The sequence below is a fragment of the Strix aluco genome, chromosome 7 (assembly GCF_031877795.1).
Source record: "Strix aluco isolate bStrAlu1 chromosome 7, bStrAlu1.hap1, whole genome shotgun sequence".
Taxonomy (NCBI): Eukaryota; Metazoa; Chordata; class Aves; order Strigiformes; family Strigidae; genus Strix; species Strix aluco.
In genome coordinates, this window is record NC_133937.1 from 23,288,390 (window position 1) to 23,306,405 (window position 18,016).

The window sequence follows — 18,016 nt, forward strand, 5'->3', positions numbered from 1 at the left end:
AGTTTGCTGTAGCACTTAAATGTATTACCTCCTCACTTTCTAATATTTCCCTCCCTTAAATTAAGGTGAAGTTGGAACAACTGTTGCCAACTGTTCTCAACTCTACCAGGCTTCAACCATGGTGCATCTATGCTCAAGAGCTTGCACGACTTCTCCATTTAAAAGGCTGGTCTGACTGAAGAGGCTCTTCCAGCACACCTGGTCCTGTCCATACCCCTGTGCTGTGGTGACCAGAGCAACAGAGTTACTGGGAAACCCTGGCATTGGAAATATTTGACAGTAGGACCCTGGGGATGTGGTGCTAGAAGATGCATAGGGCCTCCCTGCCTCAGCACCTGCACCAAGAACCTGCTCAAGAACTATGTAGGGGTCTCACCCCAGCCCCAAAATAAAAATCAGAGTGGAACAGAAAATATTTTTGTAAATCCCCCAAACAGAAGAAAAACAGGGGACATCAGTTACAACATGCCGATCAACTGCTCAGATAGGGTATGCTCTATTTCTGTGCAAAATTAGAACTATTAGCCTAAATTAATCCTAACTCATCACAAATTACCCCAAAGAATTTAATAGCAAGAATGATTTGTTATCCCCTTTTTTTGGTTTGGGTTTTTTGGGTTTTTTTAAAGAATGCTTAGGACATATGCTAGATATACAGACTGTATCATATCTAACAACATAATTACCAATGTCTAATTTCATTACAACATCCCTTCCCAATTCACTGACGTTCACATGATGGCAGCAGGCCCACTCTCCCCTTGCTTTCTCAACTGAGAGCTTTGGGGCAACACAGAGATTACAGAATTTCAGAGAGAGAACTGCTAAAGTTGCCCTGTACCCTCTAGAATGTTTTGCTCTGAGAGGGGGTGCAAGATGCAGTTTAAAACATCAGAGAAGGGTTTGACAGATTATTCAGGGGGTTGCTGAGCAGCATTCTGTATAATCATTTAAGTGCCACGATAGCATTTGGACTCCTATTTAAATTTAGATATTTACATCGTGTACATCACACTGTATTAATACTTTAATTGCCTAAAACTATGGATTTGGATTTTTAACAGGATTTAATCTTACATATTAAAGTAAATTTAGAAAGATAGCCCCACCTACTGACAGAACAGTCACAGTACAGAGTAAAAATTAAAGAACTTCATACTCGCTGACCAGAAAACAGGGGTTTTCTTTCCACCTCTTTCAAACAGACCCCAGAATCACTTTATACCAGCAGGGCAAGAACTCAAATCACTCATTTTCCCTTTGCTCAGTACATAAGCTCAGATGACAAAGTAGTTTCTTGTTATCCTGTCCAGGATTTATTGCTACTTGAAAGGAAAAATGTAGGAACTGCATTCAGTAACATCAGAAAATAAAGTTCAATACAAAGCTAATTGAAGAATCAAAAGAATCAACTGAAACTGATTTAAATGGTTCAGCTGCATATCGTATCTCACGCACTGCTTCCCATGCTCAGGATTGTAAGAATACTTTATCAAGTCAATAATGAGAAGTGCGAGTTATACCCTAAGTATTTTGCAACTTTAGTGAAGTTTGTTTTCCAAGTAATAATGGGAATGCTTTTTCTTCTGAAATTCTTTGATCCCTTTTCCTTTTTTTTTTTTTTGTAGTGGGTAGACATAATTCTAGAATTTTGTTTCAAAAGTCTTAATATTTAGTAATAGCCCTCATCTCTTCATGTTATGTCACTATCCGTTTGTAAATAAGGAAGATTTTAACACTATCCAAAAAGCTCTTTCCCCATTCCCTTAAAGCTTAAAATTCTATATATTATATATTTGTAGTTGTTCCAAAGAACCTACAGAACTGCCAAGAGAAAGTTGCAAGGTTTCTCCACAAAATTCTTTCACAATTAGTTTTCTCCTGCCTATGCCTGGCACAGTAAGCTCTCTTGGAAGTACTTTGCTTTTTCCTTTACTTTAGAGCCTGAGAAACAGATGGTGTCAAATCATCCTACAGTAAGATTATTTTTTTTTTGAGGATGTAAGGGTGAAGAAGAGTGCGCTGGATAGACAGGCTAACACTGCTAGTAATTCCCCACTATGTAACTCATCTTCCCTCATCTATTTTTCCCCTCTACAATGCTAAATCAAGTCACACCCAGAAATAAAGATTCACTACATGCACAAAGCTCTCAAGTAGGCTAATACCCTTGTCCACCTTGTTATCTTCTGCTCTTACAAATCCAGACAGCACTGCAGGACAAAGCACTGTTATATGGATAATAAAAAAATTACTACAATCTTTTTGTAGTATTTAGCAATGGTGGTGGTTTTGCAAATGAGATAATCAGGGTTTTTTTTCTGCTTTTTCCCCTTTGGTGAAAAGCTAATTTAATTACTGAAAGACTAGATAATGGGAAGCACTGGGGTGAATTAAGTATCAGTGACAGAAAGGACAAGACCTGAATTCAAATGATGACGTATAGAAATAAAACAAAAAAATAATCAAAAACCACACAAAACCAAATTGAAAATTAACTTTACTGACCAGTCAGTGCCACAGTGTTTCCAGTTAAGAAATTGCTATATGGAAGCTGATGGAGCTTCTTTTCATCTCTAGCTTGTTGCAAGGCATAAAAAGTAACACAGCATGCTAATAGAGGCATATGTTCATATTTAACAGGGACTGTTTGATTAACAGTTCTTTCATAAAGCTTTTACAATCACTACATTCAACTATGTTCTATTAAATCAATGCAAAACCAGAGATTAATTCTTCAGGTTCATTTTATTAGCAATGATGAATATAAATCTCTTATGAAAATATTCTTAATATTTCAATATATAAGAATTGTCTATAAAAATATACCACTACATAACAAAGCCAATAACTTCTACAAAACATATCATTCAACATATATTTAACAATATATAGGACATCATAAAAATCCTTTCATTAATGCTGAGGGTATTTTTACCCCCTTTTTGTCAAACAATAACTCACATAATATAGGAAACCACTCATTCTGATATACAGAAGCGTTATCACCATAGAAGTCTATGTATGTTCCACCCTGAAGTTACCTGCATCTGCAGGAACATAAAGCCATAACTTTTCTTTGGATGGACAGGCAGTTACGACCACAAAAACATTCTGTTGTTAACTGCAACGTCCTGCTGAAGTCAGTGTTGCACATCTGCTGTCAGCATTGCCAACTCTGAATCCATGCAGGGACAGAGATCATGCTTCTACTACCCTCGTAGGACTGATGCCACAGATGACTCTGCCGTGGTTAGAAAACAGACTCTTCCCAGTTAACTGCTGCTAGCTAGCAAGGAAATAACTTTTTAAGAGGCTGCCTCTCTAGAAATAAACAGCTAGCTCTTGAACAAAAGCTCAAGGAAAATACTGCAGGGGGGGAAGGGTTTATACTAAATGATGATGAAGGGTAGTATTACCCATCTTGTCATTATCAACTACAGGAAGAGCCACCTTAGAACACTTTTTGGAATTGGGAAAGAGACTAGTTTCAGGTATTTCACCAATGCTGTTAACGCTGAGGTTACTTCATGCCTGGTGTTAGACAAATGCAGGAAATCCATTTTACTTACGTAGACTGCCCTTGTCTACACAATGAACTTGTCAAATTTGTAGTGTAGATGTATGTAGAGAGCTTTTAGAGCTTCAACCTGAATGATTCTATGATTCTATGACAACCAACTTAACCTGAAAGAAATTGGCTACGGCACAGTGACAGTACATAGCTTTTTCAGCCATCAGTTTTATATAGAAGAGCCAGATACATAAGGCTTTAAGGCTATAAAGTCCCACTGAAGACAACAGATGATTACAGTGTTTTGCATAGTAAAGAACATAAGAAACGTGCTTGTGACACATCAGTAACAACTAAATCTTTTTACCCTGTGTTTATGTGCAAAACAACCAATAATTATTACTCTATTCAGGACCCACTGAAACCTGTATATTGAATTAATATGTTGAAATTCAAGAGAAATTTAACATTATAGCATAGCAACTGCAATGCAACAATATTTCATCATATTACAAAGGAATTCCTATTAGAAAAGTACATTTATCAAACTTAAAAATACTCTAAAGATCACAACAGGACACTACAGGCGATGAACTTTAATATTTCTGACTCAAAGCTCAGAAAAATAGTATTTGACCCTGAGAAACTTGCTGTATTAAAACTTAAAAAGCTAAAAAAGACTTCAAAAGTAAAACTCTATCCAAGGAAAGAAAAAAAAAAAGGAAAGAAAAAAAGGAAAAATCAGAATCTGAAAGAATCAAGGTTTAGTCAGTTTCATTTCAGATTCTCAAACTGTTAAGCTCTGGAAGAAAAAAAAATTGACCATCTTAACAGGAACTGTCAGAAATATTTTCCATTTAAAATCCCAACATTTTAGGGTATCCATACTTTCGTATAATTTCATTCTCTTCAAGGCTTCCAACTAAAATTAGGCTTTCAACCTACATTTGAGAGAAGAAAAATTTAAAAATTGAGGTGGTTGAAAAAAAACTTAAAGCTTAAATGTCTTCCATTCCCCAAATCATCTACAAAAGCTAGTTACAGAAGCTAGCTTGTCATGCTTTATGACTAGAGAAGCTCTAGCCAAGTCCTTCATTCTCACACCAGTTAAACAAATCTCTAAAAGATGCATCAAAATTAAAATAATGTTCCAAAAAATACAATGTTCTCCAACATAGGATCTTGTTTAGATGATTATTTTAACAACTTTAAGTATTTAGGAAGGTTTAGGAACAGCAGCAAGAAATACGTAGATGGAGCCCATAAGGAAACCCTATAGGTTTGGACAAAGAAAAAAAATAATCATCTGGGTTTTTTGGCACTACAGGTATGGAAATATATTGGAAGAGTTTCTGCAAGAAATTTGAGAGAAAAAGTAGCAATCACTGTATTAGGTTGTTGACTTCAGCTTATTTTCTGCACTTACTTACATGTTAAGGGCAAGAAAATAGTCCTTTCTTCAGTAGTCTGTTCTTCTCTACTGAGTGTAAACAAAATTCATTGAAATCATATGACCTAAAGATTTTTTGATACAAGTTTCCACATTATTTTTATTCCATACTGACAAAGCAGCATTCCTGTGCTGTAATTTAAACCATTATCTAATTCCCCTTCCTAATGTTTTCACACTGTCATCAAGTTCAGGCTACTCTGCTTTTGCCCTCTCCAACAAGCTTACTAAAACGTTATGTGGCTGGATCTGCTCCCAGGGCCAGCTTACCACACAACCACATAAGCACAAGCACTGAGCCAACAGGAGGAACCAGGACTAGCTGACAGTCCAAGTTTACATCAATCTGAGCTGCTTTGGAACCACACCTTTATAAGTGTCAATTCAAACACATGCATATTAAACATGAACTGAAGCAGTAAAAAATGCAGTCTACCTTCCTTCCCTCCCCTGAAAGCTGCTGCTCAATGGCCGTGATGGCTGAGAAGCAGAACAACCCCAGTTTACAATTTGAAGTATTAAGTGAAATGGATGCCAAACTGGAATTTTGTTGTTACATTGGGCTTTAAAGAGATGAGAAAGCAGTTTCATACTATTCCTGACCTTGTCAGCAGTAGCTGAACTCCAGCCTTCAGGAGAAGCGGAGAATGGGCAGCTATAAGCAGGAACTGATTCTACCACTCAAGTGGAATCTGCTCCAGTCCATAAACATATATGGATTCAGGGTGCTGGTTTACATACGGAATCTTGCACAAAGCTGGCTCCTAACATCCAGATGCATCCCAAAGTACTACACACATTCCAGTCCTTCGGGATTCAAGTCCCCTAGATCTGCTCTGCCAGGATGCAATGCTTATTGGCAAAATAAAAGATGTATGACTAGACATCTATAAATCAAAATAAGAAAACACCTGCTCCCTTCAATGATTCTGAAAAAAACCAGCCAAGTCTACAGAACACAGTATTCTCCTTTAAAAAAACACTGGAGTAAATAACTGAAAAACACCTCACAATACAAAGGACCAAATAAAGATCTGAGTTAAAATTTTCTTTAAGCACTACTGAGACAAGACCCAAAAGTACATAAGACTCCATCTGGGAAAATCCCCCTACCTGATACTAAACATATATTCCTTCGCAAACATGAAAGACACTAAGATCAATAACATAAGCCTTTTATCTTAGTATTTGTTGCTATCAAGATAAAGCCTATAGAAGTGGGAAGATGTGCAAGAGAAGTGCAGATTTAAGAGGGTCAGCTCCAGAAATGGGGCTGAAGCTGCCCACAAGCATGACTGATGTAGTGTGGATGCCTCCATGTCATGAGATGTGTACACATAGCTCCACCCTCTCACCAAGCTCTCCTCAAACCTGTTCTGTAGCATCTCTGCTATGACCTCGGCCAACCTGCATTTTCTATGAAACTGCAATTACTTTGCAGTCTTGTGAATTCTTACAAATTAGGCAAATGTTTTATTGTAGATCCTCCTAAATTTATGAAGGCCAAGAAGACTTAAAACTTGGTCTCATAAAAAAACTTTTGTACAAAAGAATCTAAACAAAAGGTTCATAAGCAGCATTTAAAATAACCTATATTAAATACCTAAAAAATATAATCTTTTGCATAGAATAAAGAAAAGTGCAGCTACAGCATAACATTCCTTACCACAAGAAATGGCTAATTTATGAGTGGTATACAATTAATTGTTGTCTCTCATCACTGAGACTGCAGCAACTAAATGCATGTTTCTTGAGAAAAATCACATATTAAAAAAAGGGATGAGGTTGTTTCACTGTATCTGTAAAGCAAGTGCAAACATTTAAAATTCTTTTTAAAAGAAAGCAAACCTGATAGGTAATTTTCACAAGTTAATTTTCACTTGATATTACTTGGAAAGATGAAGTAGCCTTTGTTCTTTTAGAATCCAAATTAAAAATAAATCCCCATTTTGGCATCTGTTTTGTAAGGGGAAAAAAAAAGCTTGTAAGTGTGCAAGCTTCATCTGTTCTATAAGAGTTGGATGTTTATAGGATTACAACCTTCATTCCCTTCTAACTTTTGTACTGCAATCCCTCTAGTAATCAAGCACAGAATAGTACTAAATAAGCCTGGGAGACTAATCTCCACTGCTCAGAAGAATAAAGAAAGGGTCCAAGAACTGGAGAATCAGGAATTTTAGGAAAGTAAAAGCCAAAAAAACTATTGTCCACTTCTGATGGGAAGCAAGCAACTTTTAAATATCTTTCTATTTCTCATATTTGAACGCCTAAATGTAAGAAGAGCATATACCTAATCAGTTGTTAAAACATCTTCAATTTTGCTTTTTTTAAAAAAAGTCAACTTACTTCATTGGATATAACTTGGTACTACAATTTAAGTGAGATCTTTAAAATAAATAAAAATAAATATTGTATATATATTTCAAGATTGATTGTTTCTATAATGAATTAGTGTCTGTATTGTTAGATTTCATTTTGTTTAGCTTTTTTCAAGCTTTGTCGCCACTTACGAATGGCAGTTCCAGAACTACTAGCTACTACACAAAGGGCGCCACCCACAGTCCACCAAGTTGGTAGATGATTGAGAAAAAGAATTTGTAAAATAAAAGCAAACACCACATCCATTGTTTTCATTATGGCTACAGGTCCAGCTTTCTCTATCTGTAATGCTTTTGTGAGAAATATCTGACCCCCTAACCCTAACAAGCCTATTAATATTAGAAGAACCCTATCTTTACCACAGTATGGTAAACGCCATTCATTCATAACAAACAATGCTATAACACATCCAATTAAACCAATGACTGCATAATACCAAATTGACAAAAAATAATGCACAGATTTTCCGACCTTCCTTAGTATAACAAAAGTCGAAGCTCCAGATACTGTGCTTGTAATTGCTGCTATAGTTCCTTTAAGGTGATCTGTGTAACTTCCTTCAATCCCTGTAACGTTTGACCCAAACAGAAACGGTGGTCTGGCAATAAGAACCACTCCAGTGATTGCGAAGAGGGTAAACAGAAGATCCCAAATACTGTATTTCTCTTTGAGAAAGATCCATGCCAGCAACGATGTGAAAACAGGACTGCTAAAAGTTATAACAGTGGCATCTGCTAGTGGCATGACTTGGAAAGCATAGTAGAGAAGAATCATTGCACTGGAGCCAAGGAATCCTCGGAAGAAAAGAAAAATTCTTTTACCTTTTGGTCCCAAAAACCCTGTTCTGAAAAACAGAAATGTCACATTAATGTCACTGGCTTGCTTATTTCATGACCAACATCCAATCACATTTAAATGTACACACCCTTCTAGACGAGTGATTTATCTCAAATATCAAAATATTCTTAAGTGCCTGATCACAGACCAATTTATTCCCATCACCACCCCCAATCACATTCAGAGTCCAGAACTTGTTCTTCTTACTCTTAATTTTTTGCTTGCAAAATAACTGAAGAGTATCTACAAATTACCTTCTATTTTTTAAGAACACCACTTCATGGAATATCAATACATTTGATACAATCTCTGCAGAAACTTCTATAACTCAGGGAGTCAAAGATTTTCAGTTTTCTGAATTGCATTAAGAAACGATCAACTAATCCAAAACAATGCAGTTATGCAACTGAAGTCTCAATTAAAATAATATTGCAATCTGATTTGAGTGATCATTCTAGATCTATTTTTTAAGAAATAACTTTAAACATTTGCTACACTTACTTGTAGTATATTAAACCAGGAAGAACGAATGCCATTTGGAAAACACATCGAAACGCACTCACTTCCACTGAATGTACATCTTCTATTTTTTTAAGAAATAAAGAGGCCACTGAGAAAAGGAAGGCAGACAGTACAGTATAAAACAGACCGAGTCCTGGACACGCAGCTTTCTTCTTTGTTCCTGCAATAGATAAACTCCAGTTAATAATGATCTACTAGAAGATTTCTCAGGTCAGGCGGCTCTACATACTGCAGTGCTCCATACATTTGGAGCTGTTCTTGTGGTAGAGGACAGGGGAAGCAATGGAAACAAATGCAAATACTACAGGTATTTACTAGACAAACCTTGAAAATATGTTTCAATCACCACCACGGGTCTCCTTTTTTCCTTAAAATGGGAGATAAGAGATGAACCCTAACATTTTGGATACAAAACTTCTCACAGTTCCACGTGAGTTATTAGGCTTTACTTCCTGGAGGCATCAGTCTAGTTTGGGCAATTCACTGTAGGACTAGTTGTATGATTCTGACGATTGCCCAAGGACCAATAAATACACTGACTGCAGAATGGTCCATGGTCAGATTCTGAAATACTGAAACTTACTACCTCGGAAATCATTTGATTATTAATTTAATTAAGGTTCATAAGCAACAATTTAATTTCCTTTCTCACAAATACACACATGTAAACATTGTGTACAGAACCTCACCTTTGTTAGATCCCATGTTTATTTTGCAGCTAAATCACCCTAAATTTGACCTAGACCTACAGAAGTTTTATATAACATTTTTATCTTGGTGTAAGAATCCAAGTATTTTCTTCAAATAAACATCAAATATACATTTAAGCGACTAATTTTAAAACATCACAAGCCTGCTTAAAGCACTGATACCTATCACAGTTCCATGAAGACCTTAGTTTATGCTTATTTATCAGACTTTCTCTCCCTGAAGTAGTTTCCCAAGTCTAATGGTTTCTATTCAAGCTTCCGCATTGCTTCAGGCTCTCTTCAGTAACATACTCTCCCTCCTCCCACTCATCTTCTCCACCCTCAACTATTAAAAAAAAAAAAAAGGCAAACAGAGGGTGAACTGCTGTTGACCTCGACACCGTCTCCAAAGAAACCAGCCTTTTTTGTTATTGCATGGCTGCATAAGAGGAACAGTCTTTCCACTGAACCTAGAGGTGAACACCATGGAAAGAGAACCCATCTAAAAATTTGGGTGGAATGTTACCTCGCTATCTCTTTTCTTTCTGCCTGCATAAAACATTGGGAGTTACCTTTTCTTCTACAACACCCTCTTAAGACAAGAGCCAGAACTCCATGTCCTTGAGGCAGTGTTTTGAAAAAAGGGTGCCTCATCTCACATTAGTGTGGGAGCCCGTGAGCCTTATGGATCCTCTAAAACGTTATCAGCAGGGCACTGCTCTGAGTTGCTTAGCAACTAAATAAGGTTTTGAGAGGGGTTTTTGTTTTGGTTTGGGTGTGTGGTTTTTTTTAAATTAACAAAACTTGTCACAAACCATTTTGATCCTCCTTAAGATCAGCATTCAAAGCTGAAAAACTGCATCTTACTACTTAAGACAGTGTGTCTAGCATTGGTTCTCACTCTAACAATTCTAGAGACCCAGGTTTTACAACTGCAACCAGAATTTAAAGTAGGCAGAAGGCCTGCTTTTCAAGGAATTCAGCCACACTACCCCTGAAAATGAATGACAGTTTCTACCAGAAATATTTCTGTTTAGCAACAGCTGCTTACATAAAAGTGACTATAAAAACTACCACCAACCAACACTGGACCAGGACATCTACAAACTATGAAACAGAGAGGATTTAAAAAATGTTCATGAATTACGTAATGTCCTAATCCACAGTCACGCAACAGAACTACAAAATCAACATTGTCTCTAATATTAAAGCAGGAGGAATTAGACTGGCCTATAACTGAAATGGGAAATCCAAACCCAGGCTGGCTTATGGATGAACACAGCACAAACAGAACTATTAACTTTTATTTCAAGCATGGTAACTTGTCTGATTAGCACAGAATGAAGCCACTCTAAATAATGGAAGTGTTGAAATGGAAAACCAATCAAATTAAAGCAAAGCAAGCTGAAAGGATCTTATACCCAGAACTAAGCTTTGGATTTGAAAGAACAAAGAAAAACCAGAAGGAACTAATTTTTGTAAGCTACCCAATATACCAAGCCTATCAGAAACAGTATCTTGTAATACTAGAATTTAAACCATCAACATCTCATATTGCCAAAGCACGTACTCAGTGCAATGAGAAAGTGCTTTCTTTCCTTTTAAAAATAAAATGGTACATGTTCTTCCACCAAAAACAAGAACTGCAGTTCTGAAGAGTACTTGTTTCAAAATATGTAGTAAGGAGAAGTTAGGTTAAGATAACATTCCCATCCCACAAAATATTAAGGCTCCAAACCCTAACCCAACAGCATCAAAATACTCAAGCACTTGTGCTTTTTTAAAAAAGTGTAGCAGTCTGAAAATAAAAAAGTTTCCAGTAGTACCCAAGTCCTCTTTTCTGAGTGGCTACAGACTTGAGATTTGGTTTTCCAATTTTATTCCCTGGCCATCTCCACACATACGGCTTTCAAACAATCTTCTACTCCTGTTTTAAGTCCTAGTCAAATGCCTCCCACTGCACACCATCTTCCGTGTAAGTTCTTTTTGTTTGTTTTAATGCCATGCTTTCTTGCAAACAGTTTCTATACTTGCCAAATGCATACAGTGAAGAAAATCACACTTCTCACATACATGCATCTTGAGAATAGTAGTAGAGGCAGAAGAGTACTGGCAAAGAAGATAAAGGTGGTCAGTGAGAAGACGATTCCCCCAGACCTTCAGGAAAGCCATAAGAGGATGATCCATTCTTCACACTGTAAGAACAGCTCTCTCACAGACTTCAGGAAAGCACCAGGATTACAACACACTGTGTATGAACTAATCATGGTCATGCAGACAAGATCTAGGCATGATTCATAAAGTTCAGCCATTGACTCAATTAACATTTTGCTATACAGACTACCAAAAAATAAAAAAGTATATTTTTAGTGAATAAATGCAAGTTTGTCAGGATTTCAAATATTGTTTTCTTTTCCCAAGCTTTGCCTCACTATAGTGAATTTCACTGGTGAAGTACCTATCTCTTCTGGCCTCTCCACAGCTCGCTAGCTAACAAAGACTGCCATTTTATCCATTTTCTGCTGGAAAGTCAGTTTTAGTCCATACTTAATAAGAAACACATTTTCAGTTAAGTTGTTCAAAAACCGCTAAAGTACTTCAGATAACAACTTCAAAAATTATTTTAAGATGGCATTTATGTTTTAAAAGAAAGCCAGATTAAACTTACAGAAACATGTTGTGTATTTCGCAGTAAGTTTGTGGCTTTAACAATTCAAAATGACCACGAAGTGAAGCACACAATAAGGAGTACATACAGAGTAAAGCGAGGTAAGAATAACCAAGCAAGTCATAGTTGCGAGTATATGGACTTGTTGAACAGCACTCGTGCCCCTTCTCAACGTATTTACAGCACCAGAAGTTCACACTGCTAGAAGGCACCTCGATTTACCCAAACCTGTCAAGTTTTACTTTAAAACTTTGACGACGGGAAGCACTGTTTTCCCGAGGGATAACCGCTACCGAAGCTCTCACAGAGGTGACCGAGCAGCAGCCCGCCCGCCCGGGGGATGGCAGGGAGCGGTGGGCGGCCCCGAGCGCTCTGCCCGCTCCCGGGGCGGGGGGCAGCGGGGGCCCGGCCCGAGCCGAGCCCGGCGGACGGGCACAAGGGCTGGCGCCACGGAGGGCGCTTCACTCGGCCGCTAGACCAGGGGCCGGCTTGCCCGGTAGAGAGGAGAAGGAGGAGGAAGAGGGCGAGGCCGAACACGCTCGCAGGGGCGCCGGCCGGGCGGCGGGTGTGAGCCGGCACAGCCGGGGAGGGCCGGCAGGCGGCAGCGTGCCGCCCGCGGGCAGCCGGCGGCGGGGCCGGCGCAGGTGCCGGGCGCCCTCTGCGGCCGCCCGAGCTCGCCCCGCGCCCCGCCGCCGCCTGCGGTGAGCCCCGGTGCCCTCGGGGCCGCTTCCTCTTCCTCCGCCCCGCCGGCAATGTCACCCCCAGAGCGGGTAGCCCAGCCGGGAGGGCGCTGCCCCCCCCCTGCCCCGCTTGCCAGACTTCCCCCTCCTCACCAGGTGCCTTGCAGCAGCGCGGCCAGGGCAAGCCCGAGCAGCAGCCACAAACGCGGCGCTCTTCGGCGCCCGCCGCCTCCATGCCGGGCGCCGGGCACAGGCAAGGCTGCCCCGTACCCGCACCGTCCTCCCGGCTCAGCGGCACCTCCGGCTCCTTCCCGCCCGCTGCCGGAGCGGCGCCGGCCTCGCCGCCCTGACACAGCACCATGAGGACGCCGGACTGCCCGCGATGCTACCGGCTCCTCGCCAGCCGGCAGGCACCTGCCCTCCTGCGCATGCGGTGCCGCCGCCCAGCGCCGCCCGGCCCCCGCCCCCGAACGCCGCGCACCCGCGGGCCAGGGGAGCTACAGCAGGTCGCGGCTTAACCGGCCCCCGCCCGCCCCGGGCCCTGCCCGCGAACAACCGGGCTGCCGGTCCCCCTCCCGCGGCAGATACCCGCCTGAAAGCGCGGAGGCAGCCAGACACCGCTGCCGGGACAGGCGGCAGCGCCCCGCCCGATCTTCCCCGGCGTCCCCTCAGCCCGGGGTGACCCCCTGAGAGGGGCGCGGGCGGCGGAGAGCTCTGCCCGGGCGAGAGGCCGGGGCTCGGCGGGGAGGAGCGAGGCCGCGGCGCCTCGGGAGGGGGAGCTCTCATCTCGCCGGAGCGAGGAGCGGAGCGCCGGCGGGAGGAGCGGAGCTAGCCCCGCCGGGCGACCGTTAGGCGCGGGTGGGGGTGCTCGGCGGCCCGCGCGGTGCGGGCGGCACAGGCCGCGGCAGCCCCCGGCCAACTTTCTTGGGCGGTGCGCTTGCGAGGCAGTGAAACTGAGGAAAACGATGACGCAAAGGGAGTTTAGGGGCGTTGTTGCGTCATCTGAGCGCCTGAAATAAAAGTGTGTAACTGTTACTGTAGACGGGACTGCTACCTCACGGTACCGGCTCATCAGCCTGCTCGCAGGCAGGATCCGCACCGAGATAATGGAGCTTTTATTACCGCTTCTTCATATTCTGTGTGTGACAGTTTGAAATCCTACTGGTGCCATCTCCGCACCGATTTAAATAGCTCGGCTTTCTTTCGGTGGGCCCATTAACATTTAATTGCCATGTCAGTGAGCGGTGACAGCGGCAGCGTCTCTCTGTGGAAGAGCTGCTGACTGCACCAGCTGCATTCATAGAGGTCAAAACGGAGATGGGAACCTGGTGGGCAATTTAGTCATTCTGTGTGCATGTGAAAAGCCTCACAGGATTGTTAGTAGGGTACAAAAATCACTTAACCTTCTCGTGGTGTGTTTTCCTTAAAAAATGCCGTCTGTGTCATTGGGCAGGGGACTCAGAGGAGCTGGTGCAAAGAAATACAGAACAGCCCCTTTTCCTTGCCCATCAAAGAGTGCAGAAAAAAAGCAGCAGAATAAATTTCAAATGCTAAAATTCTTTCCTTTTGAGCAAGTTGAGATGTTATCAATAATTAAAATCAGGAGGAATTTCTATTCAGAGATTGATGCTCACACTAATCTTTTAGCTGCATAAAATAATCAGTTTATTCTTAACAAGGGGAAATGTAATCTATAGCTTTAGTGAAATGAGCACTAAATGGTAAATACAAGCTATTTCACACAATTTCAAGTTTTCCCTCAAGCTACCTCATAAAAGCTATTTCAAGCTTTTCTTGTCTCTGATTTAGCACATTTTATAGTCCATGCTAACCCACCAGAGGCCATAAGTATTTCATTATCTCGGAGCTAGCATTTGATTAATATGACTAGAATTATTTCACAAATTATTCTTAACTAAAAATTAGATGTGTTATATCAAGTATTCAAAAAGAGAAAATCAATTTAAAAGTCTGCATTGAAATAAGGATTAATTATTTCTAAAGATTTACATTATCTGAACTCCTCTTGCTATAAACCCAGAAAATAAGTAAATATCTGCTGCCACTTTTATTAAAGCTCCTATCAGTACAGTCCTCTACAGAGTCTCTATTGAAAGCTTTACTAAATCTTTCTTCGGTGGAGATGCAATGGCAGCTGCATGTCCCACAAAGGGGAGGATCAGGCCAGCAAAATTTCCCAGACAGACACCCTTAATTAAGAAGTTACTTTTGCGTGATGCACTTCCCTGTCCCTCAGAGTTTGGTTGAATTTAGAGAGGGAGGTGCAAATAAGCCTGGCAGCCTGCTGCTTTCCCAAGAAACTTACACCTCTCTGTACTCCAAGGCAGCTTTTACAGGTCACTGTTCCATGAATCGCCAACACGAAGTTAGAGCTGTCCTTCCCCAGTGAAGTTCTGATGAAAGGCAGCAGTGGAGATTCTGCCTCTTACCAGCCGTCCTGGGGTGGCAAGACCATAGGTCTCTAGGAGGAAGACCTGGCCCAGCCCCTGGCCCGTGAGCATGAAGCAGGCTTGCAGAGCACACGCACCCACAAAAAGGCCCATCTTTGCAGTCACTGGGTGTGTTAGCTCTGTAGTCAGCAACAGCAGAAGCAGCTGGCTAACTTGAGTCTTCAGTGAAGAAAACCAGAGCCAAAACTTTTAATCCATATTACAGACAGAACAAAATTTAGTGAGTTCTTACAATTTCTGGCTATTTGTTTAGATACTTTGTTAAAATTGCAGATTATGTATTTATTTTATAATACTGCCACTATGAAACCCAAAGTAAAATTTTTAAGTGCCACAATGCCAAATAGTGTGCTGTAGAGAGTTTCAAAGAGACTTTGCAACAACCCCCTCCATGCCCCCCCCATGTCTGGCTTTGAAAGGAAACATCCAAGGGCAGTGTTTGTTTATGCCAAGATACATAAAGTGTTCCGTTTGCTCCCAGTCGAACTGCCAGGCTTGTCTCAGCTTTGACAGCTTCCAAGTTCTGCTTGTAAAAGTACAACCTTCTTCTTTGAGTAAGGAGAACACTTCCCAAAATGACAGAGCAGTTGCAGCTGCCCAAACTAACCAGTAGGCAAATGTAATTTGCAGTCACGCTGCCCTAGATTGGAAAATTAAGTAGCTGCATAAATGTGACAGGTCAATGTTTTCTGCAGCCCTTTGAAGTACACATTAAGCCTCGTCTGTGTAATACTGTGCTCAGAACTAGCTGTTCCTTTCTCCAGGACATTGCCAGCTTGCAACCAACAGTAGAGCAGTAAGGACCTCCTATAGTATCTTTTGTTCATGCAGAGTCCATAAGAAAAACCTTTAGTGAACATGGGCAATTTGACCATTCAAAATTAAACTGCAGCACCAGCTAGAATGGCATTTATCTATTTTCCGTAATATCATAAGCGCAGAGAGGGAGCAACTTTCTCCTGCATAGTCACCACTCAGGGAGTTTTCTTGGGTTACTCTTTTCAAAGGAGAAATATTCTCATTCTCATCCAGAATTTAGACAGACGGTTTTTGTCATTATAAATGCCAGGAACAAGTCACTGCTTCATTGCAGGTTGAGACACAGACCTGACAAGTACTTAGTAAAGTACTGTAAGGAGTCACCGGTCTGGGTCTGTGTGTCTGGTGAGGGATCCTTTGGTGTTCAGTTTCCATCTCCCTGCCTGCAAGTGCTGTATCCTTCTCCTCAGAGTGGCTTTTCAGAAACTCTAACAGGCACAAATGACAAAGCAATTACATGAGTTTTGTGGAGAACCGTGGGAGTTTTCTGTGAGATTATAAGAACTTTATCCACAATCACATCATTTCTTTTATCCATTGCTGAGATATCCTAATAAGCTTTTTGAAACACTGCTGCCTCTTGGAGGTTTAGTGAGAACAGAATAATATAAACCCAGGGAGCCCTGGAACTGGACTATCCCTTCCTCACCGAAAGGCAGCACTAAGGGCTCTGCAGAGCACCAGCAGAAAAGACGGCGGGCTGGATTCCTGGGCACTGCACGTGGAACACCCTGGTGACATCTATCCCAGTTTGATCTTAACATAGCTGTGCCAGCACAGTTGTGCACTGCCTAAGCTGTTAAACTAGTAGAAGATTTAAAACAAACCAGCAACCCGTATTGATGGCTTTTATTCTGTAAAAATGCTAATTCTGTAAAACTGCTTTTAAGATCTTAATTTGAGATTTAAGTTGTCTAGCAATAAATTCATTAAAACTAATACAGGCTAGTGCAAAGGAAGTAATACAATAAATAATAAACTTGCATTTGTTCCCTTCCTTCTGAAAGGTTTTAACAACAAAAGAGATAAGAATGACTTTATCAGCTTCTGAAATGGATCCAACTCTTAAGTGCATTGTAATAACCATTTACCTCTGCACCTGAATGCCATAAACCAGATGATTATTGCAGCACAAAGGATTTTCATTGTCCCGGTCATTCATTCAAACTTCTGGTCAACCCAGAGTTGTTTGGGAATCAGAATAGCTGAGGTTGATGGGCACATCTGGTGCCTTGAAAAGTTGTCTAGTCCAAACCCCCCTGCTCAAAGCAGGGTCAGCTAGAGTTCAGGACTGTGTCCCTTGGGGTTTTGAATATCTCCAAGGATGGAGACTGCACCACCTCCCTGGGCAGCCTGCTCCAGGGTTCAATCACCCTCACAGTAAAAAAAAAAAAAAAAAAAAAAACACAATTATATGTGGTGTTTATAACCATCTGATGTGCTAGAAGAGACCCATATTTTTCAGCTTCCCTGTTAAGGTGAACAGTGTATGATACTCAATTTTGTCATCACCACAAATTGCTTCCACATATACATATATGACTGTTGTACAAGTGTTTAATCTTCTGTCAAAGAGCGTGCTCAGAGTGTCACAGTTTTCTTCCTCCTGAGTTGGTGGTTGTACTGAATAGTACTATAATAATAGGAGATAGACTAGAACATTGTAATAATAGGGAATCCTGCAATTACGGTCAATATAATGGAGAGACCCCAGGGCTCTTTTTAACTGCGCTTTTCAGTTTGCACTGTTAGCAGTTGCTGTTCAGGAGACTGGAAGTATTGACACAAGTACATTCAAGTAGAAGTAAGGAGTACATGTAACAAAAAACTTCTGTGGTTTTCAGAGTGAAAGATTATATTTTTACTTCTGAAGAATTGCAAATAACAGATAAGCAGGACAATATTCAAATTCTGCTTCTATACTTGTTAGTGTGCTTTCAATCCAGTATTAAAGGTGTGCTGCTTAGCTGATTTTGGTCACATAAAG

At 40.9% G+C, this 18,016-nt stretch overlaps 1 protein-coding gene across 1 annotated transcript; it reads right to left on the reverse strand.

Annotated features, from left to right (window-relative positions):
* Positions 1–2,483: 2,483 nt before the first annotated feature.
* Positions 2,484–13,139, reverse strand: SLC35G1 (solute carrier family 35 member G1). Its single transcript, XM_074830929.1, has 3 exons — positions 12,893–13,139; positions 8,682–8,862; positions 2,484–8,187 (listed from the first exon to the last, which is right to left on the reverse strand). The coding sequence occupies exons 1-3, from the start codon at positions 13,098–13,100 to the stop codon at positions 7,428–7,430; spliced, it is 1,149 nt and encodes a 382-aa protein (XP_074687030.1). The 5' UTR covers positions 13,101–13,139; the 3' UTR covers positions 2,484–7,427.
* Between the last annotated feature and the right edge of the window lie 4,877 nt (positions 13,140–18,016).

Coding starts and splice junctions, on each gene's coding strand:
- SLC35G1 (XM_074830929.1), bottom strand. CDS start 13,100: ATGGTGCTGTGTCAGGGCGGCGAGGCCGGCGCCGCTCCGGCAGCGGGC. Junction 8,863..12,892: donor GCGCTGCTGCAAGGCACCTG/GTGAGGAGGGGG, acceptor TATCTATTGCAG/GAACAAAGAAGAAAGCTGCG. Junction 8,188..8,681: donor CCTGGTTTAATATACTACAA/GTAAGTGTAGCA, acceptor TCTGTTTTTCAG/AACAGGGTTTTTGGGACCAA.